The sequence below is a fragment of the Trichoderma atroviride genome, chromosome 3, assembly GCF_020647795.1.
Source record: "Trichoderma atroviride chromosome 3, complete sequence".
Lineage (NCBI taxonomy): Eukaryota > Fungi > Ascomycota > Sordariomycetes > Hypocreales > Hypocreaceae > Trichoderma > Trichoderma atroviride.
The window spans coordinates 5427570-5450605 of NC_089402.1; the positions used below are offsets into that span (position 1 = coordinate 5427570).

The following is a 23036-nucleotide window of genomic DNA, read 5'->3' on the forward strand; positions in this document are numbered from 1 at the left end:
CCAGTTTCCGCGTGTGCAGAACCGCCCTTGAATTACCAGCTCAATGCCCTTGGTTGAGGCTGCGTAGTAGTATCAGCTGGCACAACAATTCTTCAAACGGAGATTGTCCAAGTCTTGTATTTGGAGCAGAAAGTTTGCCGTTGGGGTGTTGGCTGTTTGTATGACTAGAACAGCCTGGTCTTGGATCAAGATCATAGACACGAAGCTGCTTTGTCTCCTTCGATATAGATGTAAAGAGGGTCAAATAAGTCAACACGAGCGTCACTCGTCTTTCTTACACTGATGCCCGATACTCTACCCAAGAAGAGCTAGCAGATGTATCTGCGAGATCTATATAGATCTACTAAAATTACCAATTATCACTGATTAGGTGTTATATATCGCATTAGGTCTACTTATAGTAGGTATTGGACATACCTGCATAATAATGTACCCTTGAAAATACGGTATTTCCTACCATGTGCAGAAGTATTTTAGCTGAATCAAAGCTGTCCAGCCACGTGCTACTCTCGACAGCCTTGTCTGCTTGTTTATTTGACATGAGCATACATATTAATTCTGTGTTACAAATTCAATCAGCTTTCTAAACTTAGAGTTGAACATTATGGGTCATCATGACCCCCCAAAATATGTTGGCTGTCTCGCATCAAGCAAGTTTATTAGTACCGTATTCCCTCGCAAAATTGGGCTTTAGGTACGTATCAAAGTACGTTGCTTAGCGTTATATAGGGACTATTCTATAGTAGGAAAAGCGAATTTTGGTACCTAGGATCCTACCGGGCCACAGCCAAAGTCCAAGTTGCCGTTTGACCCTGCAGACTGGACTTTGTTCATGGACTTAGGTAGTCTTATATGTATCTTCTAGTAAGAAACACATAGAAAATATAAATCACACCAGAAGATACATACCAGATTACCTGAATCCATACCTAAAGTCCAATTTTGCGAGGGAATACGGTATTGCATGATGCATCAGAGCCACAAATAGGGAGTAGCTGCCCTGGGCTGATTAGCTCTGATGAAGATGAGCCGCTCTTAGTACATCCTTTTGCCTAATATACGTAGCGAAAAGTAGCATATTTAGTCACAAGGTGTTCAACTGGATGTGGCTGTACTAAAAATGAAGTTGTAAATGAACTAAATTTGAAATGCTATCTGATGCAATAAATCTAATATGTAAACCCCATCTATACGGGTGCATATCCGCCAAAAAATATATTATATACAAAACAAACGTAAACAAAAATCGTCTACTGTGGCTTCAGGCCGTCTGCCATGGCCAGTAATAGGCCAACTGCCTTGTGAGCGGATGACTGGGTCTTCTTCTTACCAGCAGCTGTGGTAGAAGCCGGCTTAGAAGACGAAGTAGAAGAGGGCTTGTCATTGACGGAAAGGAGCGGTGGCGGAGGCGCAATAGAAAAGGCACACTCTCCCTTGCCCCAGATCGCGTTGGCGACGTTGGCCCAGTTGGCATCTGGCTTGAGGAGCGTCTCAGGGGTATAGAATATTCTGCAGTTGGCGGGTTGGTAGACAAAATGCGTAGGCACCTCGTCGTTGAACGGAGAAAAGGCGTTTCTGTAGTTGACACTTCCCGAGGCGATTCTCAATGGCAATTGATCCAGCGTCAAAGGGATATGGTCCTTGAACGCGTCCAATTCCTTTGACGTGAAGATGGGCTTCTTGGCATCCGTGGCATTCTGGACAACCTCGTTCGTGAAGGCGGTGAATTGGGAAATATTATCCAATTCCAAGACTTGAGCGCCCTTGACGCCTCCAATCGCCTGCATGGGACCAACTTGTGGGCGGCCACCGTTTGCAACAACACGCACGCCGTATGGGATCATGTGGTTGATGAAGACGGTGCAAGTCGAGGAACATTGGCCGTCGGTAAGCTAGCGGAGGGTGTTAGCAAATAAGAAAAGAAAAGAGAAAATCAGGGACATGAAATACTCACAATGATGATATCCTCGGGCTTGTAGGGCGGTTCCGTACCGTTGAGCACTCCTCCTGTGCCGAAAATGTTGATGGGGGTTGACGTCGCGTTGTTGAGTTTAAAGTTCTCTTCAGCCGAAATGGCCGTTGAGGGGACACCAAGTGTATCAAAAGGACCCAAGAAGTCGCCTTGACTAGCAAAGCCTGTGGCCTGGTCTGGTTGAAGAATTGATGAGATGAGGAAACCCGCTGATTCATATTGCGCCTTGAGTTCTGGATCCGTGACGCGGCTGGCAACCTCAAAATGGTATTGGGTTTCGGGCACAGAGCGGATTCTTGTCGCAGAAAAGAGGGTCATGTTGGGGAAGAAGATGCTGACAAGTGCAAAGCCTGAGACGACAGTGCCGCCAGGGTTTCCAGTCACGTCGATGATAATCTTGGACTTGCCGGCAGCGACAGACTTTTCAACAAAATCCTGGGCCTTTACGGCAAAAGTGATAATCTCCTCGTTGCTAATCTCTCCCGTTCCAAAGGATCCCACTGTCATGACAGCAACGTCCTTGAGGCTTGTTTCTTCGGGGAAATATCCTACCATGAGGTTGTTGGGGTCTTGGACAACAGGCTTGGGAAATCCGCTCGGTGCTGCAAGAGGCTTCGCATCTGCCTCCCTCTTGGGGAGTTCCGCCATGCTTCCGTTTCTCTTGAACTTTTTGCTCGATGAATCAGTAGTGGTAGGAGTGCAAACTGCCTCGAACAGCTCTTCGCCAGTGGTAAAGGTGAAATTTCCAACCGAAGACCGAACTCGTCCTGTGAGCGGAAATGATGCTTGGGTTCCGTTCGCAAAGGTCATGTTGAATTCGTGCACTCCCGGGAAGCTCACGTACTCTGCAAAAGTACCAAAGTTTGTGCTGTCGCCACCTAGCAGACCATGTGGGACATTGGTTGTTAAACTGTTGTACCGGGCATCGGGATCTTGAAAACCAGCGCTGTTGCTGAGCTGTTCGACGAATGCCTCTGCGCCAACTCCATTGATGAGCGTTACAGGAGATACGTCTTTGTTGCCGTTTGCTAGTAGTATGCCATCGTCTGTTGCCAGTAATTCGTTAGATTAAAAGCTTTTGAATGTGGCAAGAAGCGATATACGCACCCAATGTATAGAGCTTGGGAAGAGTCGCTCCATCGGGAGAAAGCGATGCCAATGAAGCCTCCACGTTTATAAAGTTCATGGTAAATGAGCAAGGCAAAAGAGCCAGATGGCCGTCGTTTGCAGAGCTTATGAGACTAAACAAATCCTGATCAAAGGCGTACTGAGACTTGTAAAGGTTCGAAGCTGCTCTTTGGCGAATAGTCGACATGCCGCCAACGAGATCGACTGTTGCGGATATAGCGCCGATGGGTGGATCTGAGCTCGGTTAGGGATATACAACAACAACGTAGGAGACAGCATGAGACATACTTCTGAGAATCTCAATGGTAGACTGCCATTGCAGGTATTTGCTATACTCATCAATGAAGCTCACTGCGAGGTCGGACTTGAATGGTATCGATTCCAGGCAGGCCAGTGCAAGTTGACTGGAGAAGACCTCGGCTAAGATGTGTCAGTACTGTCGTATAACGCTCTGCCAAAGGGCACAGAAACTCACTTCCTGCTGCTGTCAATTTTGCAATCTGCGCACAGGGCTCAGCAGGCTTGGAAGCACTGACTGAGGCCGTGGCAGCGCTTGCCACTGCCGCAAGGGCCGCGACAGCGGAAAGTCGTGATATCCTGGGAGACATCACGTCCAAAAGCTGAAGTTGAAGAAAATGAAAAGACCAAACGCTCTATAGAACCAACAAGGCGATGCAATAATGAGAAGAAAATGGTATCAAAGGAGCACAGCGATAGTCTTTCTATACTTGTGACTGCTGTTGACTCTCAGATATTTATCCCAACAACGGCTTCATCGCAAGCTAATATAAGTCGGCTCTAACGGACCTACGTTTCTTTTTTTAGCCCCATATCTTTCCCCAAAGAGCTCCATGGGGCTGTACGGAGCAAGTCGAGGCGTGATGATCGTTACAGCCCACCAGCCACCCCTGAGCTGACGGCGACCCGCCAGCTCAGCCCAACTTTCAAGCTAGGGCACAACACAAGACCAAGCGCTAGGTTAGAGCCGCAGAGGCATCAGGAATAGGATCACTAGTCATGACAACAGTAGTCGAGAATAGAAGATGTGAATCAGCACGACGTTATTCTTCACATTCCATGGCCTTTTGCTCTTCACTACTGACTGGAGTTACCACTACCTATCGGATCTCAAAGACATGTCCTAACTAACAAGCAAGAAACCCAGGCCATGATACCTCCACTATCCAGCAGTATAGCTCATAGAGCTCGACTGCGTTGGAGTGAATCGTCTTTCTTCAAAGCGTGATGGACTTTCCTCAAAAGAGTCATAAAAGTCGAGATAATGTTGTGTGTAGTATCACGATCCACCCCTGAGCTGACGGCGTCCCGCCAGCGCAGCCCAACCTCACAATGTGCGGCGATTTGCGGCAAATTGGGCCATTGTGTAGGACTTCAAAACACGCTTAAATCTGTTTTTAAATCTGGGATCGACTGTAATTTCAGCTAGTGATTACTCTTGTGGGGGTTACAATCTGTATTCTCACTCGGCAGACAAGGCTGCGTGGAATCTTTTCGGTTAGCTCCGTCCAAGAGCAGCTTCTACGTGATATTAGTGGCGAGGAAATAACATGGATATGCAGCCTATTGCCTAGCAGTGATGGTAGCTACAAAGTAACTATTCAGGCGCGTGCGTGAGTAGAGTCTCGACGCATAATGGAAGGGATAGGCTGAGCAACTTTTGGGATGAGATCTCGCTATGCGTACAAATACCATAAATGGTTAGCAAGAAAAGAGGATGCTATCTAGTGGGTAGTGCGTTTGCTAGCTCACAACAATGGATCCTATCTCACGAACCAAAGCCTCTTTCGGATGTAGAATGCGGCTCACTCACAGCCGAGAGAAGCGAAAGGCGAGGGCAAGAAGCGCACGTCCTGTAGATGCCAAACTATCTGCCATATGACTATTCACTGCGCCTTCAGACATCGATTCCGGATGTATATTTGGAAGGAAAGACTATAATATGACACGGCCTGCAGCAATGTCGAGAATTGCAACCCAACATGTATCGATCTACGGAGCACAGTTGTTTTGCTTGCTTGCGCATTGATATCTTATACGATTATTAATACCTATTTGCCCATATTTGATATTTACCCAAGCTACTCCTGGTCCACATTGTCAACTAACTCCGGCCTATCTTTGCCGGTTTGATGAACTTTGCACGCCGGATATAGGCGTTTGCAAAGCCAGCTCAGCAAACTATCGCCAGTTAGTCCTCCAATAGGAGATGCTAACGCGTAACTCCATACCAGGGCGGTCTGCTAGTGACTATGCTTATCCTAATTTTCTCGTCGTGTCATAGGGATTCTTCACGCTCCACTTGTCAGATGGTTTGATGCTGGCGTGGCTTAGCCCATGATGACCATGACCGGCCCGCTTTCTAGGCTGATTCTAATTTTATACCAAGGGTTGCCAAATAGGATTCAGCTCTGCATTGGCGTCAAACGGATGGTGGCGGCTCATTTATTCTAGTATTATGGCGCCTTTCGCTGCAGAAATATTTACATCATATCATATACACTTGCTCTGCTCGCGTCTCGTCATTTTTGTTGTTTTTGTTAGAGTGGCATAATATCTGCGAAGAAAGTGTTTGCTCTCAACGTTGACTGTTTTCGTCTTTCATTCATTCGGTGTATTGCCATCTATTCGAAAATGGGCAAAGCAGGCCGCGTTGCGTGTATTGGGCTGCCATACCTATTAACAATAGGCTCATTGGTAGCCCTCATATTTGCGGGCATTGGATCTACTGATGAAGACTCTTCTACATTAAACAAGATTTACTTTATGAGAGTGAGTTTAGGTGCCTCACGGAGATGCCCCCTCGGCAAAAATTGCTAACCATCATCACAGGCTGATCTGTCAAATGTCACTGCGGCTGAAGCAAGTAATTTCGGAGACCGGCTACTGAATCTTACGTCGAATGCTATGAACAATGCTACAGAAGAGCTTGCCGCAGCCATCGAAGAGGCAGAGAAGGCGTCTGAACTACGAGACTTTTACGACGTTGGCTTGTTCGGCTACTGCGAGGGAGAAAAGCACAGCGGCAGCTTTGACGTGGACTTTTGCAGCAAGCCCGTGGGCAGCTTCTGGTTCAATCCGCTTGTTGTCTGGCACTTGAACGTTAGCGGTGTTGACGATTTGTTCCCCTCTCACCTCCAGTCCAACTTGAAGACATACCAGAAGGTTTCTCACTGGATGTTTGTTGCGTACGTACTCGCATTTGCTACCATTGTTGTGCAACTGCTGGTGGGCATTTCGGCCATTTTCAGCCGTATTGGAAGCATCTTTACAACCATTGTGTCTGCGGTATGTCCAGATCCATCTTACTCAATCAACCACCTCGTCACTAACACCCACATCTCACAGGTCGCGACCGGTTTCCTCATTGCGGCAAACATCACCTCAACAGTTCTCTTTGCCACGCTCGTTGGCGTCTTCAATTCGTCGCTCAAGGAATATGGCGTAAAGTCTAGCTTGGGCGCCAACGCTTTTGCCGCGTCGTGGCTCGCTCTCGCCCTGTCCATGGTCAGCACATTCTTCTGGCTTTTCAGCTCATGTTGCTGCTCGGGCCGTACCGAAGCTCGACGCGCTCCCGTCCAGGGCAGTTACGAAAAGGTCGATTTCGGAAATGGCGGCGCAGCCTCTCATCACGGCCATACTTCTGCACCAGCACCTACTTTTGCAAACACCAACACTGCGTACGAACCCTATCGCCATCAAGGCTAACGGCCGTAATCTTTGTGTTGCAGAAATTACACAATGTATATATATAATATATCCTTTTGTCTTAGAATAGAATTGCCGTTGATCTGGATTTGAGACTGGTTAGGTTCATTCCCGGTGGCAAGGTTTACTCGAGTTGCCCACCCTGTTCAATACTCTGGCGTCGGGTACATGTTGATGTTAGAGATTTTATACTTGATTATATCCCAAATAAACTACTTGTTTTAGTTCACGCATATATTGTACTGCCGTTCTCAAATCCTAGAGGGAATTGTCTTCTGCCTATGTTTGCTTGGACACCCTATAGCGCTAAATAGCCACGGCTCGCAGGGAGAACATGCTGACATGAGTTACGAGAATACTGTGAACTGATATGCTGATCGGCAACTAGTACTTTACCGTGTGTTAGTGTATTGTTATTGACTTGGCGTATATATAACCTTGGAATTTTAGACAAGTCTTGGTTGCAGATTCATCTTAATGCTGTGTATTGGTGTAAATCGGCTCAGCCCTACAAAGATCTGGATTGCAATACGGCCCCATTAACAAGGTGGGTACAGAGCTGCATGTAAGGAAACGAAACTAGAGGCTTTGTGATGTTAGGGTCCCTTGCTCACATCGTATTCCATCCACTGGTCAATGAGAGTTACAGTGGGGATTGTGAAATAGAATACGAACAAATTATGCATATTTAGACTTTCAGCAAGTTCTCTTTTCTTGGTAGATCTCTATCAACTAGATTTGCGCTATGGCACATTTATCGCTTCCCTTTCCAAGCAGTTGCATATCCCTTTAAAGACGATATCCAACATTAAGCTCATGGCAGACTGAGTAAAAGATCCCTCAGCTTGGCAAAGTTAGGAGTGCCGAGTCCTGTAATCGGATCCCAGCCTTCAACGGCAGGAAACCCATCAGTACCACATCCATGATTCGCTCCCTCCGTGATGTCATCAAAAACTTCCGGATGACTGTACAGCACAGGGTTGAGGAAGCCAACTGATCCCTTTCCACTCTTGATTCTCTCGCCGTTAATCAGCGTAATCATGGCACCGAACAGTGGGCTTGCAGCTGAAGTACCACTAAAGGCCATGAAATCGCCTGCGAGTCCGGTAATGAAGCTTTGAGACGAGACGGCCAAGTCGGGGAATCCTCGCACTTGTTGCGTGTTGTTGTAAATAGAAGAGTTGTATCCGGGATCGTGGCTGGAATAGTATTCCGCAACAGCATTTGTTTGGTATGAAGGCAGGGCAAAGATGTTGCTGAAACCACCGCCAGATCCGAAATTATAAGCCGCCACCTGCTTGTCGGTGACGCTGCCGTTCTCAGGCAACGCACTGCCGCCAACTGAGGTAATCCAAGGGCAGGTTCCGGGCCACACTGCAGCATGGTTAGTGATCTAGAAACATTAAAGCAACATCTGAATACATATGCGTACTTGGGTTAAACCGGCCGTAATCGGCTCCTGGAGGTGTCCATGCACCATTTGGAAGAAGACATCTGCCGCTGATGCCTGACACGCCGGTATCTCCAGACGAAAATAGGACAGTCACTCCCATCAGCGCAAGCTTCATATACTCATTGCATTCGCGAGTTCTGTAGGAGATTGGGCGGTCGTTTTCATTGCTACCATAAGAGATGGAAATGACTTTGGTGGCATCGTACTTTCCACAATCAGGCTGGCCAAGATATTCTCCTGAGAGCTCGCCGTCATGAGGGTAAATTGCATCCCAGTCATGGTCATCGCCGCCTTCATACGTGCAATAGGCGCCATCGATAGCATCGAGGAAGTTGTTGTTAGTCGCCGGTTGGACAGGATCGTTATCGCCAACTTGGAAGAGCGTAACCGGTTGAGGGTGAACAAGACCAATTGCGTAACACAGATCAAGGTTTGACTCTCCACGAGTATCTACTGAAGAGTCATTCGAAAAGTAACCACCATCGATGCCGTCAATGATGGGTCCGGTGTTATTCGGAACATTGGAGGCGTATTTGGCATAAAAGACGTTTAAATCATCTTGGTTAAAGCTCTGAGGGGCAAATTCCACGATGCCATAGCTGTTGCCTTCAACAGCCTCGCCCGAGTCCGGTAGGCCGTATCTATAATGTGTTAGGAAGAAATCCAACTTCAACAGAAATGTTAAGAGTCTTACATTGCTCGTAAACAAGCAGGTGTTGTTGTCTCACTGCAGTTGGCAAGAGAGCTGGGATGCGGCACAGAGTCGAGAACCCGAAACTTGGGACTAAAGGTGTCTCGGCGGCTAAGCCCACGGCTGCTCGCTGCAAGGCCTCTGGTCTCAAATTGAATTGTCGGCATGATCAAGTCAATGTTGGGTTGAATATCCTCCGGAACGCTATACGATTCGCAGGCAACCACTTCGACGCTTTCTTCCTCGTTCCTATAGGTGTAGTAAGTTGTGTCTAGTAGCTTCTCGGCAACGGCTACTGTCGTGTTGAACTTGAGCCAGTTTCGACCGGCGGTTGGCTTGATGCGATTGCCATTGATTCCACCTTGTCGTAGCCACTGCATAGTCTCAGATATGACCTCTTGTGGCGCGGCGAATAGGTCAACGACCTGTTGTGCGGAAAGGAATTTGCCATATTTCTCAGACTTGGGGTGGGAAATCTGATTGGCGAGATCTTCGGCGTGCTCAAGGTTGCTCTGCTTCAGGCCAATACGGAGTTCAATCGCTGTATCAGGAACTGCACGGCCGAGTTTTGTCCATTCGGGAGGGACTTGGTCTCTCTTCTCATGCACCACCGACGCTCCCTGGGCGATTGAGGATAGGCCAATGGCCACGGCGGTAGATAGTGTCGATAGCTTCATTGTATTAGAGGACGATGATACTACTTGAGAGCAGGCATCGAAATACAACGGCGCAACGCTTGTTTATACTGATGCTGTTGCTATACACACCGCAACACGACCCAGGCTTGTTGCTGTGCATGGAAATCTCGTATTTAAAGGTGGATTATATCGAAAACAGCATTTGAACATGGGCCTGTAATTACTGATTATAGATAGGGCAACTCGTATTTCCCTAGTATGGGTCGGCAAACAGGGTTGCTATTCGTGCGATTTGGCGAATAGTATTACTAGCAGGATACTATTTGTCCAGCATAGTGGCATGCCAAGAGCAGCTCCATTTGCGATCTTCAGCCATACTGTAGGTGTGCAGCGACAGGGTTGTTACGGCTGTCAGGGTATTTTGAGAAGAATTTCAGTGGCTCGACTCTTACATGTGATTACTATTCGTTGAAATAATTTCTCCGGCGACAAATGATGAGATGAGGTAACCAGTTCTGCGGGAGCATTCACCTTGTCAAACATAATTCAGTACTATAGCGTCAAAATGGGCTCCAATGCTTCATGTTTGTATAATTCACTGTAAGCCTTACTCTTACTTGCGAACAAAACTTGCTGGGCTTAATATTTAACAAAAGTTAGAGAAAGTGCCGGAAGAACTACTGCGCTTATTACAAGGTCACGCATTGTAAGCAACTGCTGTCTTCTAGCACATGCTACTTTGCGTCTTCGACGAAAGACTTACCGTGATGTCTTCCAAAAAGTGTTGTGCGGGAAAGCAACGAGATGATAATATTCTTTGCACCAAGCACTGTGTCCGATTGTGCCATAAATGTTTGGAAGAGATTTATTAGTTTAGGCTTAGTTAAAAGACATCAAAGCTACGAGATGAGTTTTGCCTAACCTGTATTTGGTTCCCAGAGATACTGCCATTCGTACAAATCTCAAGATAGTGCGCCTTTATCTTGTAGAGCGGGCTCATATGTGAGATGCAGCTGCTTGGTCGGCCATTCGTGTACCTTGTACAACCAGAAGGCCAACTTTGCGTGATTAATTGACCACTTCTTGGGTACACGATGGAACCCTTTTCCAAAAAACCGTCTACTTCTGGATTTAGGGAGCATATAGTCATCTTTGACGAAGTAAATGTAAATATAACTACCCCAAAAGGTGTCACTGAAAGTGGAACCAACGGGTATCTAGGCACGAGAAATGGACGAGCTTAACTCGCATGACTATTTGCAACCTAAGCGGACATCTTCGGACCTCCGAGTCTCTCATACACGTCAAGGCCTTGAAAGATTTCGGGTGTAACGAATCCCCTGATGCCATTGCGTGGTGTGTTCATGCCGTTGCCTCTCTTAAGAAGGCCATCGACAAGGCTTTTGGCATGCTCTTCGCCGGAACGCCCGATGCCGAGTTCATAAATCCTCTCGCAGTAATTCCGAGCAGCATCTTTTCCCTTTAGTCATAGGAAAAGACAGAATTCGCATTTGTGATAGGTCCGTATGTAGCACCAGAACCTTTCAGAGCTCTGCTCATGTGCCATGTGTGCCTCAGAACTGGGGCTAGTGAAGCAGAGAATCACTTTTCTGGCGCGAATGGTTTACAGCGCATTTAATCCAGCAAGCTGAGTTTCCATTCTACCATACTGAATTCAAGAACGTCGATTTCTTCGACCTCAGTAAGATCGAGGAAGAGGTGCATATCAGCCGTCATTTGTTCGACTGTGAAAGCAATGAGTCTGGTGCTTGCTTCAAACCCCATTAGGGTAGCCACAAAGAATGATGCTGCGACTCCTTATAATGGTGTCGACAATATAGGATCCTAGTGATCCATTGCTAATCTGAAATGGCCCAAGAAGAGCAACAAGGTCCTGTATTTCAATTCGACGGGAGCATAATTGATCCTGTTGAGGGCCCGAACATATAAAACTTTGGCTGTCTGATGAGTTAACATCGAGCTGGCCTTTTGTCGCAAAGAGTATAAAATAGGATAGATATTTATACTAATAGAGTTTTTAGAATACGCGTGGCTTTTGTTGGCCTGTGCACTCCCGTCGTCGTTCGGCAAAAGGGCATCGTGGCAGTGCAGGCCCCGTCAAAGAAACAGCCTCGGTGAATGATCAGTTGGAGTTGGAGGAAAACTTCAAATGTGGCATTGAATGGCCATAAAGGGCATTGCATTAACAACACCATGATGCTGCGCCTCTCCCTCTTCTTTTTCCTGCCTTAAACCCGCACACCCTCCTTGTGCCCTGTCGAGTACTTTGTGAGTTATTAAGACAGGGGATAGAGAGTCACGCGGGCCATGTGCCCAAAGAACTATTTACAACGACAAGTGTCCTTTGAACCAACAGAATTGTAACAGAAAATGCTACTAAAGTAAGCTCGTAAAGAGAGGCTGAATAAATAGCCTTTTGTGCGTAGATATCGCAGGGATCTATCTTCTTTCTATAGCCCTTAGCCAGTGCCAAGCTTGGGAGCTAACAGCTTTTAGCAGCGGCAGGCAAATAGTCTAACCAAAGCAAACACCCCTGCTCGGCGGATTCATGGTTGTACGTATGTCATGACGACGACCTTTTCCTACCCACTCAGTACCAGACGGGTTTGACGTCCCAGGCACCAACATGGCATTTTAGGTGATTAATATTCTATCAATTGAAATGATATCTGTCTCTAGATATCTTGAAGCACGTGATTTCATTGCATCATCTACGATTTCTGAGGTGCTCACAGCTTACAAGGTTTGAGAATTAGACAGACTCACAACGGTGATATCGCTGGTTGACTCATGTTTCAAAAAGAGAAATAGCCGAGTAAAGAACAGTAAGACTTCTTTACAAAGAAATTCAAGCACGAAATGAAAGAAAGCACGTCTCTTTAGGAACTAAAAAAATACGGCGGCCACATCACTTTAGAACTAAAAGAATACGGCGGCCACATCAGCCTTTTGGGCGCAGCTCGTTGGCCGATCTGATAAACCCATAGCCCGAGAATAATATTCTTTTATTCGAGAATATGAATAGAAACAAAATCATTAGTTGCCAGGCTAGCTGGAACTAATCGAAGCAAACACTCCAGCGCTTAGTCGCTTAAGCCATTATCCAGAAGAAGTGGACGCGCCTCGCACATGTGGATATCCCTTGACATGCATCATTGGGTGTTCCCTAACTATTGGTCTTCATGATTATGGAAACTCCGTGGATTAGATGCTAGTGAACAGTTACATTACTTGAAGCGCAAAGTGAAATAGGAAGGCAAGCGGCATACCGCGACATGTCTCTTTGGAATGTTACGTCACACCTTCTTTCAATTTACAAAACAATCAGCTTGTCATCTACATGATCATGATATGTTGTCCTTTTAACAATGGTTGCCTGGAGGCCTCTCCATCTCACGATGCAGAATCATCACGACAACTGGCGCAGTAAGAGGATAACCTCCGACGAAGAGTAGGACATGAAGGAAGAACGTGAAGGCGGTGCACGGACTAATGAAAACAACACTACTGACGTATGCCAGATGCCACAGCCCTGTATAATGGCTCTTGATGAGGCCATTATTGTTTTAGATAAATCTGGGGTTGTTGGCCACTCTGCTTTGTGATTTGCAACTCATAGATTTCTAACAACCACTGATATTCAGAAAGTCAAATTAACCAACTATTAAACATAACTCTATCGAAAACTTAAAAAGATGGTGCCGCTGGGCATTTGCCAAGTTGCTGCTATTATCAGCTTGGCTTCTGCGGAAACTGTTTCTGGTGAATATTGCATAAATTCTACTGCGTGGTCCATCTGACACTAATACATAATAGTAACGTTCAATTCGCTCTACGACGACCCCTCTCGTTCGCTGAGTGAAGTCGCTTGTTGGAGAAAGGGCACCGGATTCATGCCTAACTTGGACTGGAAGATTCAGAAAGATGCATTGGACTTTATTGGAATCGACGCAATTCGTGGCTCCAGTGATGCTCAGTGCTTCTCCTGCTGGAAGCTCGAGTATGGTGATGAGCATGTATCACTGTTTGCAATTGACGGAGCCGACTCGGGCTTTGTTCTCTCTCTGAACGCTATGCAGTCTCTTACAGGCGGCCAGGCTCGCGAGCTAGTCCGGATTGATGTGGAGGCAACTCAAGTCGACGTGTCTAACTGCGGCGTATCTGCAGCTGAACTCCATAAATACGACTTCTAGTCAGTCGTATCTGCTATTGGGCCGCCGAGCGAACCTTTACGTAGTTTCAAAGACAAGTCAAGCTTTGTGTCTTCACCCTATAGCCTGGTGTGGAAACTATTTTTACGGGTTTTGCGAGACTACGGCTCCACATAGCCCAAACTTTACTTTCTAAAGTGGCATTAGTTACTATACTATGCATATTTACGACTTTATCTTGTATCACGGTCTGAGTGAAGACAACCTCAACTCTTGAGAGAGCGTCTGTAACTTAAGAGTAACTCACTCTGCCCATAATATATTGATATATTTTATATAAACTCATAAGGCAAATGTTCAAAGTGATATTGAAGAATGCAAAAGTCGCAGAATACGGTAATGATTACTTTGGACATGTGTATTGGGTACACGTACACAAACATTTTGTAATTGACAATTTTTGATGCAGCATAGCTGAAGTAGCATATTTACTTTCAATAGCCACATTTTTAATCTTTCAATGAATCCTCCGCATGAATTAAAGTTTTATAATTTTTTTTTCCCGTAGTTGAGAACGTCTCGTTGTTTACTTTGCTTCATGTTCTCTTGCTTAGTCAATCATGATGTGCCAATTTAAAGATGCCGTGTTGTATGTTTAATTGTGGGCGCCATGGACAAATAGAGTGCTCCTCCGTCATGAAAGACAATATCAAGACAAATTATGGTAAATTTTGTTTCCGGGATATCTCATCCATCATATTCGTTCAATTCCCGCGCATCGTGCAGCTTCACCTCTTCAGCTGGTAGGAGACGTATCGGCGGCTGCGACTCTTAAAATGCGATTTAGAACAGCCTTAGTGGGGCCACGATCTCGCTACTATTGATGGCTCTACTTCACCAAGTCTTGCACCCTCTGGCCCAACATCTGGTAGTATCAAACAACAAAAGTAGAATAACAAGGCTCATTACGCTGCTGATATTGACTATATTAAAAATTAAGACCATCTCCTACTGCCCTTATCCGCTATTGCTAAAGACGTCGCATCCTACGCCTCCCCTGAACCCGGCTCTTTCCTCGGAATGTCAACGTCCTCAATGTAAGTGGCCGTGGGAGTTGTTGTGGCTTTGCTGAAGCTTCGAAGTGGCACGCCTGTCGCGAACAGTTCGTCAACTTCTTCCAGGCTTCGTCCTTTCATCTCAGGAATGAAGAAGAAGGCTACGATGACCATCACCACATTGATGGCACCGTAGATAAACCCGACCTTGGCCCCCAGCGCTGCATACGGCGCGTTGAGCAAGTACGGGATGGTGAACGAGGTTACGAATGTGGTAATGATGGAAATAACAGAAGCCAGGAGATTCGTCTTTTCCTTTACGCGAGTAGAGGCTGCTTCAGATACCACGACGTATGAAACAGGGGCCCAGGAAAGGTTGTAGGAGCAAGTGAATAAGATAAAAGATGCGACCTAGCAGCCGTCAGTATGCAATTTTACAAGAAAAAGGGGTTGTAAAGACTTACCAATCCTCCTCTCTCGGAGTTGCTGGGATTTTTGACAACTCCAACGCCGCCAACAACAAAGAGGAAGATGGCCATTCCCGTTCCACCAGTCATCAGCATCGGCCGTCTGCCCACCTGGTCGATGATAAACCAGGTAGCAATGAGGCAGACAAGACCTGTGACGTTGCTCAAAATATTGAACAAAAAGGCCTGGCTCTTGTACCCTTCCGACTGGTAGAAGACAACAGAGTACTGGCTGGAAAATGCCTGGCCGGTAATCTGCTGGCCAAACATGGCAATGACAGCAACCATGGTACGCTTTCTGTTGTCTTTGTTGAAAACCTCTGCCCACGAGCCCTTTTGTTCCGTGGAATGAGCATGGCGTAAAATGTCAATCTCCTGGTCAATTTCGGCCTCGCTGTGCTTTTTGTATAGTCTTCGAAGAGAAGTCTTTGCTGCCTCGAGTCGGTTTTGAGTCAAGAGCCTGTGGGAGAGAACGTTACATTACACAGAAAATTTCAGGGCATTACTGAGAATAGAACTTACCATCTGGGAGATTCAGGGACCAGCGGTAGCAATGCTACGATGAGAGCTGGGGCAATGAACTGCAGACCTACAGGGATCTGCCAGCCTCTATCACCAGAGATGTGCTGCGTTCCGAATGTAACCAGAGAGGCCACCAGCTGGCCAAATACAATCATGAGCTGCAACGTAGATGTCATCATACCACGGAGAACCTTGGGTGATGTCTCGGCTAGGTAAATCGGGACTACCACGATAGTCATGCCAGTCATGCCGAAGCTGATGAATCTGCCCACAGTGAATTGTGCGCTTGTCCTCGCCGTCGTCTGTAAGAGAACACCACTGCAAAACTCGGCATCAGCAGGTCTTCTTCAACAAGAGAATATATTTCCCCGATATGATAAAAGGTCGACTCACATGAATGATAAACAAGCCAAAACCAAGACGCACATCTTGCGTCCAAATCGCTCGGCAATCGGTCCACAAGCAATGGCACCCAGAGCCTTACCGAGGAAGGGAAGAGACGTCATCAGGGAGGACAGCCATGGAGGCAGCTTGCAGACGCCTGTTGTTGCATTACATTCGCCGAATCGCTTGCCGAAGCTCTGCATGCCCTGGACGCCGCCAAAGTTGCCAACATCATAGCCAAAGTTGAAGGCACAGGAGCACATGTACCTATAAGTTGATGGAACAGTTAGGGAGTGCATTGAGTTTGATGATGATGGAACTTTATATTGCACTTACAGCATGATAAACACAATCGTGCCATTAAACTGCCTCAGTCGGTAGCCTGCAGACAGGTTTACCGAAGTTGAATCGACTGCCATCTTTGAGATCAATCCCTGAAGTCGATAAAAGCCTTTTGCAATATATGGGATACCAAGACGGAGGTGAGTTGCAACTAATAGAGACGAAGACGAGATCAAGATGACCTTGTATACACTGGCAGCGAAAGGATGACCGCGTTTGGTCGCGTACCCGATGCTCCTGATGTTGCCACCATCTCCGGACCAAGAAAGACAGGATTATTCACAACATATATAGAATGTTTCAACATCAACGTTTTGCAGCCACAACTGTGTTGGCCTGTCGCCTCGTCAATCCTTGAACGCCTGGATCGTAGAGCATTGCACCATCCAAATGGATCAACTCGCCATGGACGCTGTCCGCTGCCAAAAGGCCTGGAGCCAGCGAAGACCGCAAACTAGGGCCCCGAAAGCCGGTGCGAAAGCCGGCAGCAGGCGAGGGCCGCGAGTCAGCCCCAGAAGTCACAGCGGAGACGGTTGATGACCCCACGATCTCATGGCGAGATGCTGCTATTGCGTGCAGCGTCCCCGTATACTACTATTCGGATGGCGTCTGTATGCCACGCTTTGTGAGAGCCAGAAAGCTGGGGGACATCGGTTCCGCCAAATCCCCGACTTCCATGCGGCCACGCGCGACTTTGACAAGAACGGCTGGGGAAAGCTGTTTGAGTTTGTAGCAGCTGTACACTCCATCTGGATCCATACTTGTATTAGTCTCTGGATGATTAAAAAGAAAGTTGTTGCTCCATATATCCAATTGGTCTTGTGGTCAACGGGTTGCGCGTTTCTTGAGCTTTGCTCTTTCAACTCCCCAACATACTATCTTGTATCGTCCGTCCGGCGTTGAACATCGAAAATGGGCAGCCAGAAGGACCCTCGACCCAATTTCCTCGTCATCGTCGCCGACGACCTTGGCTTCAGCGACCTTGGTTGCTATGGCTCCGAGATAGCTACCCCTCATATCGACTCGCTGGCCTCGCAGCAAGGATCTCTGCGCTTCACGCAGTATCACGTTGCTGCGGCCTGCAGCCCAACTCGCTCGATGCTCATGACGGGAACGGACCATCACATTGCTGGGCTCGGACAGTTATACGAGCTCGTTCGCAGCTCACCTGCTCACAAGGGGCAACCAGGCCACGAGGGCTACCTCAACGAAAAGGTAGTTGCTCTTCCAGAGCTGTTGTCTGATGGAGGCTACTTCACTGTTATGAGCGGCAAATGGCACTTGGGTTTGCAGAAGCAGCATCTGCCTATCAAGCGCGGCTTCAAGAAAAGCCTAGCGCTGCTGCCAGGGTGCGCGAATCATTACGGTATGAGCTTACCAGTTGCGAGCCCTGTTATGGTTGGATGAGACGAATGTTTTCTAATCAGGAGAACAGCCTATGAGCCTGAATACCAGGATCCCTCCACAGAGCCGGGGCGCTTCTTCGAGACGGCAACGCGAGCATTACATGCAGAAGATGATCGCTACTTGAGCGAGAAGGAACTTGGCGAAGACTGGTACTCATCTGACGGCTACGCAGGCCGGATGGTTTCATACCTGGAAAACCGCACTGAAGAGGAGCGCCAGCAGCCTTTCTTTGCCTATCTCCCCTTCAGCGCACCGCACTGGCCCCTACAAGCGCCCAAAGAGACGTGTGACAAGTACAAGAGCCAGTACGCATACGGGCCGGAAGTGCTGCGCCAGAAGCGCCTTGAGCGACTCAAGTCTCTCGGCCTTGTTGGGCAAGATGCAGTGGCTCACCCTGTTGTTACGACAGGGAACGAGGCAAAGAACTGGGAGTCTTTGGACGACGAAACACGCACCGCCTCCGCAAGGGCCATGGAGGTGTATGCGGGAATGGTCGACCGGATGGATTGGAACATTGGCCGCGTTCTCGACTATCTGCGCAAGACGGGCGAGTATGACAACACTTTTATCCTGTTTATGAGCGACAACGGCGCTGAGGGAGCCAGCTACGAAGCGACCCCCTTGGTTGGCAGCAGCGTCATGGCCCATGTAAACAAATACTACGACAACAGCCTGGACAACATTGGCCGGGGCAACTCGTTTGTCTGGTATGGCCCTCTGTGGGCTCAGGCCGCAACCGCGCCATCGAGACTGTACAAGATGTTTTCTACTGAGGGAGGCTGCAGGGTGCCCCTGGTAGTGAAGCCTCATGCGGGAATCAACAGCCACCGTGGCAGTGATGATGGGGGCGTCATCACCGATGCGTTCTGCACCGTCATGGACATCGTGCCCACGGTGCTGGACTTTGCCGGGCTGAAACACCCCGGCACAGAGTACAATGGCCGCAAGATTGCGTCGCTGCGTGGCCAGAGCTGGAGGAGCTATCTAGAGTCTGTCAGTGGCTGGAGCCGCAAGTCGCCGATCCACGAGAAAGACTACGTGGCAGGCTTTGAGATTGCGGGATCGGGAGCTCTGCGTCGCGGCGACTGGAAGATAACATATGTGCCTGCGCCCAAGGGTCCGCAGAAGTGGGAGCTGTTCAACCTCGTGTCAGACCCGGGCGAGACAGACGATCTGAGCGAAAAGGAGCCGGACAGGCTGAAAGAGATGCTTGCATTGTGGGAGGAATATAGAAAAGACGTGGGCGTTGTTGGTCTGGCTGGGGAGTACCCAAAGGCCATTCAGGGCGCGCAGCAGACAACTCTGCAGGACGAGATGGAAGATCCGTATGCATGGATCAAGTATATTGGAAGGCCAGAGATAACGCCAAAGGAACTGGCGGGAATTGTTCCAGCTGTATAATTAGGAAAGAACTCTAGGCAGTTTGCTGTAACTAAAAAAATTAAGAAAATTGTACTCTCTCTTTTGGAGATGATAGTAGTCGTATAGATGCTAGTTGTGGTTTCGCTCTTCCAGCTTATATGCTTACACGTATGCTTAGTTGAGGCTAACAACTTCCCGTTTTCTTCCATCTTCCAAGTCCAATCGGCACTGGTGTCATATATTGTTCGAGCTCATGTCGAAATCCAACCATGGCTGTGGCTCCGACATGTCCCAGGAGATATAGTTGGCCATCTCACCCGCCATCCGGATGTATTCTTCTGACAAGTCTGACAAATTCACCATTTCCTTCGCCAGTCCCCCCCTGAATCTCTGCCGCTACGTCCAGTCCACTGGCGCCAGGAGGTGTAGGATGTGTTGTAGATGCTAGCTGCATGTGGTCTAGAGAGAAATTTGCGCTTCCTAGTAGACCGGCGTTTCCATCGGCACCGCTAATGCCGTCAAGGGCGTCTTTTTGGGGTAAGGAGATGATGGGCGGTGGGCGGACCATGGCTGGAGAGTCGGGCAAGTCGTTTCCTGCGGGGGAAGACCCTCTTCGTTGTCGTATCTGGGCGCGAATCTCTTCTTTTGCGAGTCGGAATGGAGCCAAGCTGCTCAGATACGCGGCATCTTCTGGTCCTGTGACTTCAGCTTGCTCCGAGTCCATTGATCTGAAACGAAAATGTTAGCAGCCGTTTTGAATGGGGGGATTCACATTGAAGAACGAACATTGGGCTTGGATAAGCTTGCCATTCGGCCACGACGTTATTAAAGTCGAATTTCTCTAGTAATGGTATTAAGGCTTTGTGCTGTAGCCTGGTCAGCATCATCTTACTGTTGATTTCACCGACTGGTTGGGGTGGACTGACATAAGGGTTCGATTTATCCTTCTGAAGATGAAGAATATCCAACGCTCGCATATTCAAACGGATGTTGTGGCTCGTGCGCTCTCGTATGTCAATAGAATTCGACGTAGCCGTCGCTGTGTGAATGATTTGGATCTTGGTTGACTCGAATGTGGCCATTAAGCTGTGCAAATCATCGAAAGCGCGGATGCCATAGCCAAACCCAGCGTGAACTAGTCGTGATATCTCGTCTGCATGAAATCGACATCGCTCTTGGCATTGTCGTCGAAACTCTTGAGGGCAGGAATGGAACGCGGCTGACAGCGGAAAGACATATCCCGGAAGCGAGACTCGTGTTAGATCGCAGACAATGGAGTGGTAAAGAAAATGCAGCATGAAAACAGCGCTAATGGTGTTGAGTTCTTTGTGGATGTATACGTTGAAGTCGGATATCACCAGTCGCTCAGGTAAGCCAGCATGCCAAATTTCTAATCGCTGAATGATGTCGAGAAACGGGGATCCAGGATCCCAAATGTTGACTTGCTGATTACTATTTCTGATGAGTCTAGAAACATCGTTAGTGGCACATCTAACGAAGCTGTGCTTGGACGACAGACCTCAGTACCCGCGTTCTCAGCTGTACAAGATATATCGTATGAGAACGAAGGTTTAGGTAGCTACGGTCCGGGTAAAGCTCGAATGCACTCAGCTTTGGAGCCTCAAAGTCGGCATATTGCTCCTGGGCGACGAAGCTCGCATCAGAGCAAGGCAGTGGCACGCATGGGAAGTCGTCTTTCCAGTACAGGTTCCCATCTACTCCGCCACCAAGGAAGCTATCCATGAGATAGCAAGACCACAGAAGCCTTCTCTCTGTTTCCAGCTGCGTCATACGCGCAAGGCCCGATGGAACAGCGGCCTTTTTCGGAGAGTCTAGGCTGAGTAATCTCATGATGCGGACGCAGCATCCAAAGATGACAAATGCGAGAGCATGTTGATCCATGAAAATGGAGTACTCACAGATGAGAACCATTGCCTATAAGTGAACGTTAGATATTGGTATTTTGAATCAGGTTGATAATATAGGCCACAAACCATCATCGTTGAAAGAGACGGGTTTGCTATCTCTCGCATAGTAAGGTCTCTAGCCCGTTCAGCCCACGCGGCCCCAGGAACGCCGAGAAATGGATCATTGAACTGATTGGGATCGTCTAGCAGATACATTCTATCATAATTGTTAGTAATGAAGAGCCTTAGCTTCAACATGGTAATGGCCTCTACCTCGCTCCAAGCGCAGCAACTATATAGACTACCGCTTCTCCAAAGTCCTCGCTGAGCGTGCCTCTGTCCAGTGCCTGGAAAAAGGTTGGTTTATGGATAAACCCCAAACAGCGAAGCGTGGATATCCGATCAAAGTACAGGTCGGCCAGAGCCTGCAAGTGGAACTTGTCTTGTGGCAGAGTATCTGAATAGATCCTGTATGAGGAAGGGGGTGAGCATTCGTCTCGTATTGACCATGTTCGAGCACACATATCTGCTCGTTTATCTCTCACGAGGATATAAGTACATACCAGTGCATATGGTGCGGAGTCGATGATAGAGGCATAGCCATCGTTTCAGACTGGCTCCCAGGTGTAGATGCGAGGCCGCTGCCATCGGAAGGGGCTGCTAACATGCCGGTTTCTGCCGCCGTTGATGGCTGCGGCGACGGACTAGTAGCAGTGGCATCGATACCGGCAGAAGCAGAAGCGTCGTATTTGGCGTTGTATTTACACGTAAACCCCTTCCTCGTGCATCGTTTGCAAACAGGCCGTGTGCGAGAGCAACGGCTCTTTGTCCGACGACATTCATCACAAGATCCAACTCTCCGCTTCTCTACCCCTGATGCCCGGTAGATGAAATCCACTGAATCCTGGAGCCGCTGCCGCGACCCATCCTTCTGCGATAAAAGTGCTGCTGTGTCACTATATCCCGGACAATTTACTCCCAGGCGAGTGCAGTTGTGACATGCCGGCGAGTTGCGGTCGCATCGAACCTGTTGGGCTGTAAGCACTCATGCTTGGGGAATTAGCCGCTCATGGCATTGGGTTGGTCAGCTTCCCTTTCGTGAGCGGCAGACGACACACCCAGTTGACATTGTATCTTCTCACAGGGAGAGATTGTGCATATGAAGGTGGGTGAGTTGGGGGCTTGAGAGCAAAATAAATGGAGATCTGGGGTAGCGGAGAAGTGGAGATTGGGCATGACACGCTGGATTACAGAATGCAGAATAGAAATGGCGTAATGGAATGTCCAGAAGGGGCTGCAGCTCGTAAGCACCGAGTTCTAACAGACAACAGCAATATGAAGCTATGCGGACTGTGGTTCCAGTCGTAGGCCATATACTTGGGCACCATTGGCATACACAAATTGATACTATATTCGCGAGGTTCTGTAAAAAGGGACAATCACACCCTCCCCATCAAGTGGCTGTCTGTGTGTTGCTGAGCAGAGCCGGTAAGGGTTGCATTCAGACCTCCACAACCTCTTGTCCAATAGTCCTCTGCGCTAATGTTGTCTAGCTCTCCAACCAGTTCATATACGGCTAAGAATCTTCATCTGCATGGGTACCTGCTAGTGCTCCGAACTCCGTAGCGCGCGTTCTCGTGATTTACTATGGCAAATACTGGCTATGGAGCATAACGCGGGTTAGTTGCGGTGATCCAGCCCCAGCTCCCTCTACACGATGCATTTACGCCGATATTGAGACTTTTGCTTTCTCCAAACACAATTAGCTACCGCAATTACTAATTCTCCATAGAGTGTGTCCATCAATGTA

General features: G+C 48.0%; 8 protein-coding genes across 8 annotated transcripts; 4 read left to right on the forward strand and 4 right to left on the reverse strand.

Moving 5' to 3' along the window:
- Window positions 1–1121: 1121 nt before the first annotated feature.
- On the reverse strand, window positions 1122–3843 carry TrAtP1_007122 (uncharacterized protein). Its single transcript, XM_066113391.1, has 5 exons — window positions 3576–3843; window positions 3389–3520; window positions 3080–3334; window positions 1955–3018; window positions 1122–1892 (listed from the first exon to the last, which is right to left on the reverse strand). Exons 1-5 carry the CDS (start codon window positions 3706–3708, stop codon window positions 1251–1253), a joined length of 2226 nt encoding a protein of 741 aa, XP_065969477.1. The 5' UTR covers window positions 3709–3843; the 3' UTR covers window positions 1122–1250.
- A 1686-nt stretch (window positions 3844–5529) lies between these two features.
- On the forward strand, window positions 5530–7058 carry TrAtP1_007123 (uncharacterized protein). The gene is made up of 3 exons (XM_014082096.2): window positions 5530–5890; window positions 5951–6406; window positions 6467–7058. The coding sequence occupies exons 1-3, from the start codon at window positions 5753–5755 to the stop codon at window positions 6824–6826; spliced, it is 954 nt and encodes a 317-aa protein (XP_013937571.1). The 5' UTR covers window positions 5530–5752; the 3' UTR covers window positions 6827–7058.
- Window positions 7059–7640: 582 nt separating this feature from the next.
- On the reverse strand, window positions 7641–9647 carry TrAtP1_007124 (uncharacterized protein; the record flags this gene model as incomplete). The annotated part of the gene is made up of 3 exons (XM_014082095.2): window positions 7641–8200; window positions 8259–8920; window positions 8974–9647. The coding sequence occupies 3 exons, from the start codon at window positions 9645–9647 to the stop codon at window positions 7641–7643; spliced, it is 1896 nt and encodes a 631-aa protein (XP_013937570.2).
- Window positions 9648–10857: 1210 nt separating this feature from the next.
- TrAtP1_007125 (uncharacterized protein) lies at window positions 10858–11094 on the forward strand (the record flags this gene model as incomplete). Its single annotated transcript, XM_066113392.1, has 1 exon — window positions 10858–11094. The coding sequence occupies one exon, from the start codon at window positions 10858–10860 to the stop codon at window positions 11092–11094; it is 237 nt and encodes a 78-aa protein (XP_065969478.1).
- Window positions 11095–13324: 2230 nt separating this feature from the next.
- On the forward strand, window positions 13325–13822 carry TrAtP1_007126 (uncharacterized protein; the record flags this gene model as incomplete). Its single annotated transcript, XM_014082093.1, has 2 exons — window positions 13325–13391; window positions 13446–13822. The coding sequence occupies 2 exons, from the start codon at window positions 13325–13327 to the stop codon at window positions 13820–13822; spliced, it is 444 nt and encodes a 147-aa protein (XP_013937568.1).
- Window positions 13823–14739: 917 nt separating this feature from the next.
- TrAtP1_007127 (uncharacterized protein) lies at window positions 14740–17039 on the reverse strand. The gene is made up of 5 exons (XM_014082092.2): window positions 16545–17039; window positions 16218–16475; window positions 15825–16142; window positions 15300–15762; window positions 14740–15246 (listed from the first exon to the last, which is right to left on the reverse strand). The coding sequence occupies exons 1-5, from the start codon at window positions 16625–16627 to the stop codon at window positions 14827–14829; spliced, it is 1542 nt and encodes a 513-aa protein (XP_013937567.2). The 5' UTR covers window positions 16628–17039; the 3' UTR covers window positions 14740–14826.
- Window positions 17040–17134: 95 nt separating this feature from the next.
- TrAtP1_007128 (uncharacterized protein) lies at window positions 17135–19370 on the forward strand. The gene is made up of 2 exons (XM_014082091.2): window positions 17135–17916; window positions 17986–19370. The coding sequence occupies exons 1-2, from the start codon at window positions 17463–17465 to the stop codon at window positions 19356–19358; spliced, it is 1827 nt and encodes a 608-aa protein (XP_013937566.2). The 5' UTR covers window positions 17135–17462; the 3' UTR covers window positions 19359–19370.
- A 262-nt stretch (window positions 19371–19632) lies between these two features.
- Window positions 19633–21893, reverse strand: TrAtP1_007129 (uncharacterized protein; the record flags this gene model as incomplete). The annotated part of the gene is made up of 7 exons (XM_066113393.1): window positions 19633–20047; window positions 20106–20185; window positions 20246–20786; window positions 20839–21254; window positions 21314–21443; window positions 21500–21694; window positions 21790–21893. 7 exons carry the CDS (start codon window positions 21891–21893, stop codon window positions 19633–19635), a joined length of 1881 nt encoding a protein of 626 aa, XP_065969479.1.
- Between the last annotated feature and the right edge of the window lie 1143 nt (window positions 21894–23036).